This window comes from Giraffa tippelskirchi, chromosome 12 (genome assembly GCF_054371585.1).
Source record: "Giraffa tippelskirchi isolate mGirTip1 chromosome 12, T2T-mGirTip1v1.2.pri, whole genome shotgun sequence".
Classification (NCBI taxonomy): domain Eukaryota; kingdom Metazoa; phylum Chordata; class Mammalia; order Artiodactyla; family Giraffidae; genus Giraffa; species Giraffa tippelskirchi.
Window position 1 is genome coordinate 102,513,729 of NC_137286.1, and position 15,966 is coordinate 102,529,694.

A 15,966-nucleotide genomic window follows, 5' to 3' on the forward strand; every position below is an offset into this window, starting at 1 on the left:
TATTAGAGCCTGAGAGCAACACTAGGGAGCGTGCTAGGCTTCTGCGTGGAACCTGACACGTGCAGGTCTGTGGTCCAAGATCCCATTTTCTGATTTGGATTCCACTTTAGAAGCCTATTTTTTTTTTTTTACATCATTTATTTTATTGTTTTAATTTATTTTTTAATTGGAGGAAAATTGCTTTACAATGTTGTGTTGGTTTCTGTCATACAACATTGCACATCAGCCATAATTATACATATATCACCTCCTGCTTGAGCCTCCCTCACCTCCCCCCATCCCACCCCTTTAGGTCATCACAGAGCTCCAAGCTGAGCTCCCTGTGTTTTATAGCTGGAAACTGATTTTTTATGTGAAAATATTCCCTAAGATCAGCTCCACATACATGACTTCGCTCCCTCTGAGAATATCTTTTCTCCTTCCCCCGACCATTTTTTAAAAATTAATTTTTATTGGAGTAAAGTGACTTTACAGTGTTGTGTTGGTTTCTACTGCACAGCAAAGTGAATCAGTTCTCTGTATACATATATCCCTTCTTTTTTGGATTACCTTTCCATTCAGGTCACCACAGAGCACTGAGTAGAGTTCCCCGTGCTATACAGTAGGACCTTATTAGTTTATCTATTTTATACATAGCATCAACAGTGCATATGTGTCAGTCTCAATCTCCCAATTCATCCATCCCCCTCCTTTCCCTCTCTTGGTGTCCGTATGTTTGTTCTCTACATCTGTATCTCTATTTCTGTTTTGCAAATAAGATCATCTATACCATTTTTCTAGATTCCACCTACCTCCCCCTGACCTTTATCCCTGCTAATCCTGAGCCCCAAACTCCTGCTTTTACCAGGAAAAAGCTGGTAAAAAAAGGGCAAAGAGGAAGGAGAGAGTGGGGGAGGAGGAGAGAGCTCCTGATTGATGTGTCTCCTGATAAATCAACAAGAGCTTCAGCAGAATTTCAGCTTCTATGGCACCAATGGCTCAAAGAAGCCTGGCTCTGGGATGGCAGAAATGGACAGAGACCTAAAGTCATCCAGTCCGGTCTCCCACCTTACAGATGAGAGAACTGAGATCTGGAGAGAAGTGACTTGGCCAGGGTCTCATAGCAGATCCCATGGATGGATATTGTGTTGTATAGAGATGTTGTGCTGTAAAGGGACATCATGTTGTAAAGGGATATTGTGTTGTATGGAGATACCGTGTTGTATGGAAATGTGTCGACTTTAATGCACTTTTTCATAGCTGATCTCACGGTCTCACAACGATTCCCACAAAATATACTTGTCAAGTGTCACGTAGGAACGGACAGTTCCCTCTTCTCTGTTCCACTAAAGAGGAAACTTGGAGATTATGTAAGATAAGCAAAGTAGCTTCTAAAACTGATTTTGATTCTATAATTAGTTTTCCACATGAGGAAACCGGTTCAGAAAGAGAAATGACTTGCCCAAAATATCATGACTCAATTAATGAGTGAACTATGTCTAGAATCCAGGAAAAGTATTCAGAAAAAAGATCAAACAGGCCTGTATAACCAAATGACTCATGTTGTTAGTTCAATATTAGAAATATACTTTGGATAACATTGATATTTAATCCTGAATACTTTTAATAAGTTACTGTATATTCTTAATATGGTCTTTTTTTGAACCATGATTAAATTTATTAATGTTCTATGTTAATGGGCTTTTGAATATTTTTAGGTTATTTGGCATAGTAGGATATATAATATTTGTAAGCAAGTCTTAGACTACAAAAATTTGTGAAATAAAATATATTTGTATTAGATGTACTCTTTTGCATATGCAATTTATAGCTTTCCATAAAAGGAACTTAAAGGGTTTAACTTAAAAGAGAAAAAAAGAAAAAGACAAGAGGGCAATTTTCAAAAAATGCATTTCAAGGGACTTCCCTGGTAGGCCAGTGGCTAAGACTCCATGCTGTAAATTTAGGAGACCTGAGTTCAGTCCCTTATCAGGGAGCTAGATCCCACATGTTGAAGCTAGAGAGTTCACATGCCACAACTAAGACCTGGAGCAGCCAAATGTTTTTTTGAAAAATAAATAATACATTTCAACTTTTATTTTCCAGGATCTAGTTCAGGTTCAAAATTAAGACGTCCTAAACTGAGTTTAAAAGGCACCCAGCACGTGATGCAAGCTGGTGAGACGCTGTTTCTCAAATGCAGGTGAGTGACTGTGTTGGTTTGGGGACCATCTGCTTGTCCTTCCTAAGGCAAAACCCTTCCCCAGGGGAGTAGAAAGGGGGCCTCCCAGAGCAGACAGGCAGACAGCCATGGTCTCCTGCCATCTGCCAAGTGCAAACCACATGCACCCAGCCTCCCATGGAGGGTGATCCAATCATCTACAGGAGAGAATTACTCACTCATGAGGAATCAGAGAAAGGGATGCCCTGAACATTTTGATGGAGAAGGCAATGGCACCCCACTCCAGTACTCTTGCCTGGAAAATCCCATGGATGGAGGAGCCTGGTAGGCTGCAGTCCATGGGGTCGCTGGGAGTCGGACACGACTGAGCGACTTCACTTTCACTTTTCCCTTTCATGCACCGAAGAAGGAAATGGCAACCCACTCCAGTATTCTTGCCTGGAGAATCCCAGGGATGGCGGAGCCTGGTGGGCTGCCGTCTATGTGGTCGCACAGAGTCGGACACGACTGAAGCGACTTAGCAGCAGCAGCAGCAGAACATTTTGAGTTGTTTAAAAGTTTTTCTAAATCTGTTATTCTTCTGTAAAACAGATGACTGGACTTAGACCTCTCTCTCTATATATATATATAGTATTTATATAAAAATCAGTTGTCTGCAACTCTTTGCAATCCCATGGACTGTAGCCCACCAGGCTCCTCTGTCCATGGAATTCTGCAGGCAAGAATACTGGAGTGGGTTTTCCTTTTCCAGGGTATCTTCCTGACCCAGGAATTGAACCCAGGTCTCCTGCATTGCAGGTGGATTCTTTACCATCTGAGCCGTTAGGGAAGCCCAAGACCTCAGTATAGTGCTTTGTAATGAATGCTTTGGCACTGGCCCCAGCCCTGACGGTGTTTTGTTTTCTCCTCTGTGATTGCAGAGGAGAAGCTGCCCATGCCTGGTCTCTGCCTGCAACGGTGAGCCAGGAAAACCAAAGCTGGAAGCTTAACATCACTAAGTCTTCCTGTGGAAGGAACGTCAAGCAGTTCTGCAGCACTTTGACCTTGAAGGCGGCTCAGGCAAATCACACTGGCTTCTACAGCTGCAGGTATCTCTCTACACCTGCTTCCAAGAAGAAGAAAGCAGAATCTACCATCTACATATTTATTAATGGTAAGACCTTCATTTTCCACATTGTCTTTTCTGTAGCCGTGCAGCGGGTCATCAATCCACCTGGTCCATGGAAAGGGCGCTTTTCTCATGAGTATGAATGAAATGGGCCAGGAAGGAGATTCTACCTAGCTGTCAAAACTTGTGGAGTGCATTTTAATATGTTTCTTGAGTGTCAGTTTCAACCAGAATTTTCAAGGACCAGTTGGTCAACTGCATGCTCCCTGACGGGAGCAACTCTTACCTGTTTTGTTCACCACTATTTCCGTGTCTCCTAGAATACTGTCTGGCACATCACAGTATGAATAAATGAATGGCAAGATTTTAGTTCTATTTCTTAATTGAGAATCCCAAGGTAGAATACAAGATTTTTTTGTCCTTTCACATAACTGCATTCTCTGATATGCTGAACTTATAAAACATTGTTCTTGACTAAATTCTTAAGTGTGGTATTGCTAATGTTGCTTGAAGGTTACAAAATTAATTCCGTTCATGATACAGTATTATTTCACATTCATAAAACGAGTATTGTATGATATAAGAGCTGGCACATGTCACTGCAAAGGGCAAAAGACAAAAATGAATCATTTTCTGGTTATGATTTTTGTAGTATAATTTTTTTAAGCTTTTCCCTCCTTGGCAAATGAAGAAATGAAATAATGTTCAGAGGGAAGAAATGTAAAATCCTCAAAGAAATATAAAGTGACAGGAGAAATGGATCCCTGGAAAGAATCAGGAAGATGACTTGTCCCTTTGTCCTTCCTTGTTTCGTTCCAGCCAGTTTCCAAAACTTGCACAAGACTCTAGCCTTCGAGCGAGAGCTCTAAGAATGCATAAATCAAAATTAGTAGGCACTTCAAGACACAAACTCGGGTTAAAAAAGGAAACAACCAACTGTCAGTGTCAATAGCATCATGGATCTTCCTCCCAGTGAGTTAAAGAACTGCATCTTTGCATTGAAGGCAGCATCTACATAGACTTAGGCTTTGGTGGGAATCTTTTTTTTTTTTAAATACGGCAATTAGACAGTGTTTTACCGGAGCCTACTATGTAATTTTCCAGATGTAGGGTTAGTCTTACAGACAGTAGAACAGTAAGTAGTATGATATTAGCAGTAGTATCTTAGCTCTTATCAGCCTGCTTTTTTTTTTTTTGGAGGATAATTGCTTTACATTGTTGCGTTAGTTTCTGCTGTACAACAGAAGTGAATCAGCTGTGTGTATACATATATCCCCCTTTGACTGAGCCACTCTTCTGTTCCTGCTCCGCCGAACTCCTGTTTGTACATTTTGCACTTTTCTGGGTGGGTGGAGAACTGGAGGAGACACCAGCTTCCTAGCTAATCCCCACCATAGGAATGCAACCAGCCCTCTTAAAAATAAGAGGAGGAAGGAGGCCAGGGAGCTCTGCTTGGGGAAGGCAGAACCACCTTCCCCAAGATGGAAGAGAGGATGGTGGGCGAGACAGGAGGGCAGGATTAGGAGAAGACACACAAAGTGTGCCAGTGGCAGTGGACTATGTCACGTGCTCAGCCATCTGATCGCTTTTCCTAGCTCCACAGAGTAGGTTATGTTCTTTCTGCTACTTGCAGAGGAAAGAAAACACGTCTGTTCCTGTCTCTGTAGCGGAAGTGGAAGCAAAATTCATTCATTCTAAAATTCTCAAGAAACTTTCTCCTGTGGCTTTATTGGACCCACAGTAGAAATGGATCCCTGGAAGGAATAAGGAAGATGACTTGTCACTTTGTTCTTCCTCATAAAACATGACTTGTAAATCAGATACTTAAAATGAGTAAAAGAAGACCATCTCTGTTTTTTTTCTCCCTAAGAAATAACACTGTTATTACCCAGCTCCTACATTACTTAGCAGATCTCATGATTTATGGAGCCAGTAGGTAGGGGTGCAGAAACTGTCAGCTTCGATCCCCTTTGAAAATAGAAGAGACACTTAGCTGTTTGGAACTATCTCCACTTCAAACAGAGCAGATCTGGCAAATAACCATCACTCTGAGTGTCAAATCAATTGTCAGTCTGAACCCTGTGAGGGCAAAGTCCATGTCTGCCTTAATTACTTTTATCTGCAAACTGCCTCCCGGGTACAGTGCCTGGCTCGTAGCAAGAGCTCAGTAATATTTGTCAAATGAATACACACAGCAATTAACAGGGCTGTGTGGAATACTCTGTTGAAATTGACATTGAGGATGAATTCTAGGCCAAGTAGGCAAGAGCACCATCACTAATTATTGCTGTCTGTTGTGAGGCTGGGGGTGTGAGTACTGGCGGCGGTGTCATGTGTGTATGATGTCTGCTTTCTGGTAGAAGTCCACAAATATTAGCATAAAGTTACGAGTCCCAGAATCTCAAAGCTCCCACACAATTTGGTTGGACAGAAGAAAATTCTCTATCCGAAAGACCATATTCTTGGAGAGGGAAGGGCTACAAAATGTACTGTTTGTGTTTCACAGGACATTACTTGGAAATATCACGAGTATTTTGTGTGTTCATTGGGAAAATCTTGGAGTCATTATTTTTAAATAGCACTAGTAAGAAAAATTATATTTGAGTCAATAGTAGTAACCATAGGAGACCCCCTGAATCTTCTTTGTTAATCGATTTGATGAACAGATATTTAGGGAACACTTGCTGGGTGTCTGTAACTATACTGCTCTGAATAGTAACATGGATTTTGTTTTCTGTTTCCTGGTAGAACAATTTTGGTCTCATGATCACACTTTACTAAAATCCAAGTTAGTGAAGTGAAGTGAGTGAAAATCACTCAGTTGTATCCAACTCTTTGCAATCCCGTGGACTATACAGTCCATGAAATTCTCCAGGCCAGAATACTGTAGTGGGTAGCCTATCCCTTCTCCAGTGGATCTTCCCGACTCAGGGATCAAACCAGGGTCTCCCTCATTGCAGGCGGATTCTTTACCAACTGAGCTATCACGGAAGCACAAACCCAAGTTAGCTGTGATGTAATTCATTAAGCAGTCATAACTTTTCCAAGTAGCCTAACATTTTATGCATTTCCTACTTGCATTCTCTTACTAATTTTATTTCTGAGAAAATTTGGCCTTAGGCTTCCATTTTTATTGATATTTACAACATTACAGGTTTAATTTTGTTCAGGGGCACAAAACTTGTCTCTGGAGACTCAGGATTGTCCCTGGGACTAGTAACTCCAATTGGTTCCTAACACACACACAACTGTGATTACTTACTAGATATCAGCTGGTTATAACTTATTTGTTGTTAAATATTTACTCCAGTACATGTGATTGGACGATTTCTGCCCCCTGTAAGCATCTGCAGATGTGTTGGCATTTTGTTTTGGTTTTCTATAACGATGAGAAACACTATTAGACACATCTTTTGAAAAGGTATAGATTTGTGGTCTAATAGGGTTCTGAGAGGAAGAATCAGGACTGCATAGCTTTGTCTACATAATGTCAAGTGCCATATATGGATTATAAGCAAAACTATTATTTAGACGCTTCCCACCTGGGCACTGATTTGGCCATAACATCTGATATTGTATGTGTAATGTAAGGAAAATCAATATCACCACTTTAACATTACAGCTTGTATAAATCCATCATACCTCTAACATAATGCATTAAAATCAATTTAATTACTTGAGTAATTTTAGTTAGCTAATTTACTTAAATTCCCTTTCATATAATGTCTTCTTACATTTGTGGTTTCACTTTATTTAAACAAATGGTTTTGTTTCCATTATACTGTCTAATTCTTACAATAATCCTATGAGGTTTTCTTCTCTTCATTTTATTATACAAGCAAAGGTCCTAAAATCCACTTCACATGAGGCTACATGGGGAGTGATGGAAAAGTGTTAGCAGCAGAGTAAGGTGGTCAGATTCTCAGTGGCAGGAGGAGATCAGAGAGGGCAAGATAAGACAGGAACAGAAGGCAGGGGCTGGGGCCAAGGTCACTGTCATCATACTGTGGGAAAGGAGAGAAGGCGATGGACTGGGGGTATTCAGTCCACCTTGGTGAGCTGGTGGGTCATGGTGGAAGGGAGGAGAGATGGTGACCCTTGAAATCTGTAGAGGCACTGGGGCAAGTGGCCCTGGTCCCACAGCCAAGGAGAGCTTTTTCTCACTATCTTACACTGATGCTAATTGACATCCTCTCCCATTACACCCTTGGCTTGATCCTAACAGATGACTGTTGAATGAGAGTGGCTGAAAAATGCTATATGTTTTTTCAAAAAATTGCTTTTGAGAAAATGAATGGAACCCCTCAGCAATTATAGCTACAAAAATCTGGGTCATAAAGAAAAGTCTAAAGTACTCCACACTGTTTTGCTAATTAAAAAAAAATAAGATGTTAGCTGAATGGTCATGCCAGGGTTGGGCTTCCCAAGTGGCTCAGTGGTAAAAAAAATCTGCCTGCTAATGCAGGAAACACAGGTCCGATCCCTGGGTTGGAAAGATCCCCTGGAGAAGGAAATGGCAACCCACTCAAGTATTCTTGCCTGGAGAATTCCATGGACAGAGGAGCCTGGTGGGCTACAGTCCATGAGGTCACAAAGAGTCAGATATGACTGAGCATGCATTAGTGTGTGCGTGCACACACACACACACACATGCTAGGACTACTTGCACATGCATGCACACTCGCACGCACACACACACACACACGCCAGGGCGACTTAGGTGGTTGGTGGTCACCCCTCTGGCAGAGAAAAAGGAGCATATTTGCATTTCTTTTCTAACTCTGGTACACACAAGAAATTGGCTCCAGATCTGTCTTTTCTAAGTTCGAGGATTTCATTGCAATTAGTATTGTAATATATTGAGTTGTGACAGTAAAATAGGGAAACTGACCAGACGAGATTTTAATGGCATCTCCAAAGTATTCAATACTTGGTCAGTGTCTCCAATTTGGTTAGAAGACCTTGAACTTAGCATATTGAGTTCCCCACGCTTTGAAATCAGCCTAAACCCCTCCCCTCTCCAGGCCCAAGATTTTCAGGGCTCTTGAAGTATATTATCTTCTCTTGAAGAATTATAGTTGAAGAGGCAAAGAGGAACAGGGACCTGTGTGCTGTGGTTGAGTGGATATCTTCTAGTTCTTCCCTGTAAAAGAAACTCACCTCTTTTCTTCTGCTTCTCTCTACTTGATTGTTTTTCTGTCTATGTCTATTAAAGTACATGGTTTGGAGCATTTTCACAACAGATTTTCCTGTCTTTGGTTCTTCTTTATGTATCAAATGAATGAGATTTACCTAGCAGCTTCATTTCAGGTGGAAAAATGATCAGATGCACTGGGTATATAACTGAAAAGTGGTAGAAACTCTAATATCCCAAATATCCAGGGGGAGAATGATCGCTGTGCCTTCACGTAAATGTATTTAGTGGGAAAAAGCTCTGCATGGCTATGGACCCTCAAACAAATACGAATATTCAACACTAAAGGTACAGACACTCTAAGACAGATTCAACATAATCGCTTATACAGCACTTCCAGTTTCCCTCAAGAGCTTTTGCATAATTCTGAGATAAATCACATTGGTGTTATTTCTTCCATTTTATGTATGAGAAATCAGCTGCTGTGATCTGCTCAAGACAAAGCGAATGAAATGACTAGCCAGGAAGAGGATCTAGGTCAGACCTCAAGGTTAAGACTGTTTACAATACGCTGGGAGATTCAGTTACTGACTGCAAACTGTGGACCAGTGGTTGTTTTTGTCTTTGGGAATAGAGATGATGCAGTGACTACATTCTTTTAAATTTCAAACTCAGTATTTTTCTCTTGAGGAATGATAGGTTACACTGGTTTCAGGCTGTTTTTCTACGTGATCAGCCTTAGAGAACCAGACCCCAGTCCCGGAGAGCTTTGGGTTGTTACCTGATGGAGTCAGAACCTGTTGTCACTGTCCACACACACCCTCTGTCACCACTGTATTCCAGCTCACACCACAAGGTGAAGAGACACTTCTGTTTACTAAGATGAGCAGGGCTCTTAAAAACCCCAACTGTTAATGGGCCATGGAATCAAATTAGTGGGTTGTGGGACTTCTCCGGCAGTCCAGTGGTGAAGCCTCCACAGTTCCACTGAAGGGAGCATGGGTTTGCTCCCTGGTCAGGGAACTAAGATCCTTCATGCTGTGCAGCATGGCAAAAAAAAAAAAAAAAAAAATTAGTGAGTTGTTATCAGCATTTAAAAAAATAAAGCAGAGTAAATGGAAACTATCTAAGTTTATTGCAAAAAGTAAGGGTAAGTATTGTTTACTGAAACTTTTTAAAAAATAAAACTTGTTTCCCAAACATACACACACACATATACGATACCCACATAAATGTAAAATACATGTGAGTGTGTGTGTTTTGGGGTCTGATGTGGAAAGTGCTTCTTATTGTGGAACTCAGCACAATAAGTTTAAAAGTTTCAGTCTGATTAAGTAAGGTAGACTTACTAAAATTTTAACAGATGTGGAGGGGTCCTCTCTATGCTTTGTATTTGGGAGAACAACTCCCATTGTGAGCACCGGGGCGGTTTGGGCTCATCACTCATGAGCCAGAGAACGTGGTGGTGAAAATAATCCCTCTCCTCTAGTTGACGTGGCTCCCACCCTGGTGGGTGCCTGTGTGCAGCACACACTCACCACGTTCCTGAGACAAAGTGGGTGTGACTCAGGAGGTGAGGTCCACAGGTGGCGTTTGTCTGTGGACGTGGATCACACACCTGCTGCCTGCAGGGCCCTGTTGTTCGTTCTGGGGGAGGCATCAGCAAAGTTCTGGCATCTTAGGGTTTTAGAGGCCCCTCAGGGACGGAGGAGCCTGGTGGCTGCCGTCTATGGGGTCGCACAGAGTCGGACACGACTGAAGCGACTTAGCAGCAGCAGCAGCAGCAACAGCTAGGCCCCTCTAGGAGTCCCTCTCTAGGACTATGACTTCTATAGATTAGTGAGGATTTTAAAATGCACAGGTGTAACTTTGTGAGATAATAGCTGTTGTCCAAAAATGAGGCTTTCCAGAGAGTGAAGAGGATGCCTACAAGAGTCCTGACTGAGCCTCCCACCCTCACCCCCTGGTAGGACTTACTGAGGTTCTGTGGATCATTCTGCCCCGACACCGTCTCCCCTGGACTCCTGCCTGGTCTGGTGCCCCTTGAAGCATACACAGGGTGCTGGGGTGGCACTGCTTAGCCGGATGATGGCTGAGCAGTGGAAGTTTGTTGCCCAGCTGGCCACAGTGCAGGCAAGTCCAGTTAGCATGACCATGAAACAACCGCGAAAAAAACCAAGCAGGAACGTTGAGTAAAAGAGTAGCAATCTGCAGACTTACTCAGAGTTGGCTTCCACTTTCTCTTCCAGATTTACTCAGAGTCCACTTCTACTTTTCTCCAGATTTACTCCACTTCCACTTTTTCTTGGCTGGTGATGACATTTCCAAACTGGGGATGCACCAAGTGTGTCAGCCCACCAGCCCAAACCAAAAGGTCCCTCTCAGTACTTAAAACAGTTGACATTTTGTAGCAAGAAAAAAAAAAAAAACTTAAGAAATCAACTTACAAAAAAAAAAAAAAAGACCACTTAACCACAGGTCGGCTGAGTTCTTTAGGTCTGGATTGCTTTACCAAATTCATGACATTATCTGTTATTGCTTAGTTACTGTCCAGGGTCTTGTCTGGTTTTCACAGTCAGTTTTCAGCAGGTACACATCACCCCTCCCGCTGCCTACCCATAGAGCTGCTCGCCTCGCCCCCCTTACTCACTCCATCTCTAGCCTTACTCAATGCATGGCTTCTTCCACTTACTTTTCGGAACCTCTGTCTATTCTAGCATGAATGCTAAAAGGGGTTCCCAAAGTTTCCGTCTCAGGGGCTAAGACTGATGGTTCTTGAGCCCACAGGTATTGAGAAGAAAGTGTGCTAGACACCTTGTGCCCCAGGAAGCAGCCAGTGCAAACGAGTCAGGTGATGGTCGTGTCTGCCATCCTTCTCACATCATTGCCTGATGTATTTGCCCAGGAGATGGAGGAACATGTTGGGGTGAACAGAGTTTGGACTCAGCCTCTGGATTACTCGCCCAGAGACCCCCGGCTGGTTTCCTAAAACAGCATCAGCCTGAGGCTGACTTGCATTAGCAGAATTCTACTCCGAACCATCCCCTGTAAAGAATTCCTAGAGGGAACTTCCCTGGCAGTCCAGGAGTTAGGACTTCTCCTACCAGTGCAGGGGATGCAGGTTCGATCCCTGGCTGGGGACCTAAGATCCCATATGCCTCCCAACTAAAAAAACCAAAACATAAAAAACAGAAGCATTACTGTAACAAATTCAATAAAAAGTCCACACCAAAAAAAATCTTTAAAAAAATTCCTAGGTATTTCCTGGCTTGCCTTTGTATATAGCTTCACCAAAAATCTAGAACAAAGTCAGGTTTTCCTGGATTTTTTTTTTTTCTCATTTTGATGAAGTGGTGAAAAAGAAGAAACAGACCGGGCTAAGATTTTAAATAGACTCTGATGACATTGCTGGTTGGAGTTTTCCCTGGGGACCAGACCCCTCCCCCTACAGCCTGGCGCTGTGCTCCCTGTAAGGCTGAGGCTTGAAGGAGATTATCTGTTCAATCCATCACGGGGGACAGCTGATTAGGACCACATGGCGAGAGTTTAGAGTAACTTAACTCTTACCCACTCTCCTTCCAGCTACGTGAAAAGTTGATGGAAGACATTCTTGATCTCATTAAGCCCTACCATTTCACATTTCCCTTCTAGAGACACTATTGTTATTAGATGCCAAGGGGCTTTGACTCTGGGAGACACTGACAAATGATTGGGACAGAAGCCACTTGTGGCTTTGTTGGAAGTCAGCGGTGTCACATCTTCTTTCCGGAGCCCTTGCCCTGAGTCCTGTGTTCACTCAGCATGTTCCTAGGAATTTCATTTTTAGCTCTTGGTGCGTATGTGCTCGGTCGCTCAGTCATGTCTGACTTTTTGCGAACCTTTGAACTGTAGCCCGCCAGGCTCCTCTGTCCATGGGATTCTCCAGGCAAGAATACTGGAGTGGGTGGCCATTCCCTTCTCCAAAGGATCCTCCCCACCTGGGTCACCTGCATTGGCAGGCAGACTCTTTACTGCTGGCCCACCAGGTAAGGCCTAGCTCTTGGTGGTACCTGTCAATTAAAAAGTTAGGGTCCTTCTTTCAGAGAAAGAGCATTTCCTGACACTCACTAGGCTCCATACCAGAAAAACGGGGCATACCAGGTCTTAGGAACCACACAGCTAAGCTTTGCTCGCAATAACAGCGTTGCGTGTCACCAGGCATTGAGTACAACTACATAAATGCTTAAAAGTAATCAGAATGAGCATTCTCTTGACTGAGCCACTTGGATAAGACTTGGAAAAATTAGTGATTGAAGTGGAATTATGAAATCTCAAGATGGCAGTGAAGTCTAAATAAAAATCCTGTAAAATGGACCATATCCTCTCATGTTTCCCCTACAAACGAGGGGTGGAGCACAGTCCATCAAAACTTTATGGTTTTTAAGGATTTGAAAAATGTCCTTCATGTAATTTCTTTAAGAAAAGTGAGCAAGGGACTTTTTCCAAGAGAAATCCCCTCAAGCTGAAAAGGCTTCAAGTTTCTGAGATTTCATAATTTTCTTTAACAATGGCAATGAAATGCCACCCCGCCTGGAGACAAGGAGGTACCCTGTTATGATCTTGGTGGTCCTGGCAATTCAGACACTCCTTAGTTTTCCTTTACTGTTTGAAAGATCCATTGTTTTGTCATCTGAGGCATTTTTGCTGGGTTGCGTTGGCGGTCATCATGGCTAACTGTGCTATTACTAATGCAATGCACCACCCCTCCTTCTTTCATCAAATACCAATTAACATACTATATTCATTATTTATCTTATTTATATTGGAGCATAGTTGATTTACAATGTTGTTCATTTCAAGTGTACAGACAAGTGATTCATTTATACATATTCATATATTTTTTCTTAAAAAAATTTTTTTTATTGATGTACAATTGATTTACAATGTTGTGCCAGTCTCTCCTGTACAGCAGAGTCACTCAGTTATACAAATACCTACATTATTTTTTTTTTTATTCTTTTCTGTTATGGTTTATTCCAGGAGACTGGATATAGTTCCTGTGCTATGCAGGAGGACTTTGTTGTTCATCCATTCTTAATGTAATAGTTTGCATCTACCAACCCCAAACTTCCAGTCCATCCCTCTCCCTTCCCCTCTCACCCTTGGCAACCACCAGTCTGTTCTCTATGTCTGTGAGTCTGTTTCTATTTTATAGATAGGTTCATTTGTGTCATGTATTACATTTTGCATATAAGTGCTATCATATGGTATTTGTCTCTCTTTCTGACTTACTTCACTTAGTATGATAATCTCTAGTTGCATCCATGTTGCTGCAAATGGCATTATTTTATTCTTTTTTATGGATGAGTAGTAAGTCCATTGTATATATGTACCACATCTTCTTTATCCATTCATCTGTTGATGGACATTTAGGTTGTTTCCATGCCTTGGCTATTGTGAATAGTGCTACTATGTACGTGAAGGTGCATGTATCTTTGTGGATTAGAGTTGTGTATGGGTATATGCCTAGGAGTAGGCATATACTACTCCTAGTAGTATATGGTATGTGGTATGTGCCTGCTTAGTCACTCAGTTGTGTCCAACTCTTTGTGACCCCAAGGATTGCTGTATCACTTGGTAATTCTATTTTTAGCTTTCTGAGGAACTATTTTTTTTTCAAATTCTTTTCCCATTTAGATTATTATAGAATATTTAGTAGAGTTCCTTGTGGTATACAGTTGATTCTTATTGTCTATTTTATATAGAGTGAAAGTGAAAGTGAATGTCGCTCAATCGTGTCTGACTCTTTGTGACCCCATGGACTATACAGTCCATGGAATTCTCCAGGCCAGAATACTGGAGTGGGTAGTTATTTGCTTCTCCAGGGGATCTTCCCAACCCAGGGATCAAACCCAGGTCTCCTGCATTGCAGGCAGATTCTTTACCAACTGAGTTATCAGGGAAGCCCTTATATAGAGTAGTGTATATATATGAGGCTTCCCAGGTAGCACTAGAGGAAAAGACAGTGAAAGTGTTAGCCGCTCAGTTGTGTCCGACTCTTTGCTACCCCATGAACTGCAGCCCGCCAGGCTCCTCTGTCTGTGGGGATTCTCTAGGCAAGAATACTGAAAAAACAAACAAACAAACAAACAAACAAAAGAATACTGGAGTAGGTTGCCATGCCCTCCTCCAGGGGATATTCCCGACCCGGGGACTGAACCCAGGTCTCCCGCGTTGCCGGTGGATTCTTTACCGTCTGAGCCATAATCAGTCGTAATTGCTGTGGTGAAAGGCACTGAGCTGGGCAGAATAGAAACTACAAAGATAATCCTCTCAGATTGCAAGGGCAGCAATTAGTGATGCAAATAAAACAGGTTACAACCAACCCTATTGCTAAGCCCTATGGGAAGACAGCAATAAGAGGGGCGTGGATGAGTGATGCTCCACCAGAGATGGCACCAGCATTCTTACACTCATCTTTCAGGTCTCCAGTTAAACATCACCCATCCTGGGAAGCTCCTCAGGCTCCCCCAAACTAGGTTTGCCCTCCCCTCACATAGGACTCATCTCACCAGCTCTGTGAGGACCAGGAGTGACTGTCTTACTCACTCTGATGGCTCCAGCCCGGGTATGCCAGAGAGGAGGTGCTCAGAGATGTTTGCTAAATGAAAGAAACATGGAGTTTTAAAATTTATAATGGTCTCACTGGTCCTCCTGGGTATTGATGAGGAAATGCAGGGCACACAGAACAAAAGAGCCACATTGAGGGCAAAAACACACATGTCACGTGACAGAATCACCATCCCAAAAATATCCAACTGACCAGAACTGTGACCTGGGATTAACCAAATGAGATCTGACAGGAATAAGTGTAAAGGACTTGTATTTGGCTGGCAAAGCCAGCTGACCGCCCTAGGACTATGGGGAAGGAAGTAGCTGAGACAGCATATGTGAGAAAGACTTCAGGTTTTTAGTTAACTCCGTGTTTAGCCAAGAACCCAACCTTGAACACCATTAATAGGTGGATGGGGTTCAGGGTGAGGGTGGTGCCAGGGCTTGTTTAGTCACTCAGCCATGTCTAACCCTTTGCGACCCCATGGACTGCAGCATACCAGGCTCCCCTGTCCATCATCTCCGGAGTTTGCTCAAACTCATGTCCATTGAGTCGGAGATGCCCATCCAGTCATCTCATCCTCTGTTGCCCCCTCCTCCTTCTGCCTTCAGTTTTTCCCAGCATCATAGTCTTTTCTGGCTCTTTGCATCAGGTGGCCAAAGTATTGGAGCTTCAGCATCAGTCCTTCCAGTGAATATTCAGGGTTGAATTCCTTTAGGATTGTCTGGTTTGATCTCCTTGCTGTCCAAGAGACTCTCAAGGGTCTTCTCCAACACCACAATTCAAAAACATCAATTCTTTGGCTCTCAGCCTTTTTTATGGTCCAACTCTCACATCCGTACATGACTACTGGAAACACCATGGTGGTAATTTAGTCGTAAGTCGTGTCCAACTCTTGCGACCCCACAGACTGTAGTCCGCCAGGCTCCTCTGTCCATGGGATTCTCCAGGCAAGAATACTGGAGTGGGTT

The 15,966-nt window shown here is 42.7% G+C and overlaps 1 protein-coding gene across 5 annotated transcripts in view; it reads left to right on the forward strand.

Annotated features, from left to right (window-relative positions):
• The window catches only part of FLT1 (fms related receptor tyrosine kinase 1), a 197,680-nt gene that overhangs the window by 29,558 nt on the left and 152,156 nt on the right, over positions 1-15,966 (forward strand). For all 5 annotated transcript variants that reach the window (XR_014071093.1, XR_014071092.1, XM_081549343.1 and 2 more), the window contains exons 2-3: positions 2,086-2,182; positions 3,082-3,314. Coding sequence is in view for 3 of the 5 variants with exons in the window: in XM_081549343.1 (XP_081405469.1) it covers positions 2,086-2,182; positions 3,082-3,314 (330 nt within the window). In the remaining 2 variants the exon portion in view is untranslated. The remainder of the gene's footprint in view (positions 1-2,085; positions 2,183-3,081; positions 3,315-15,966) is intronic.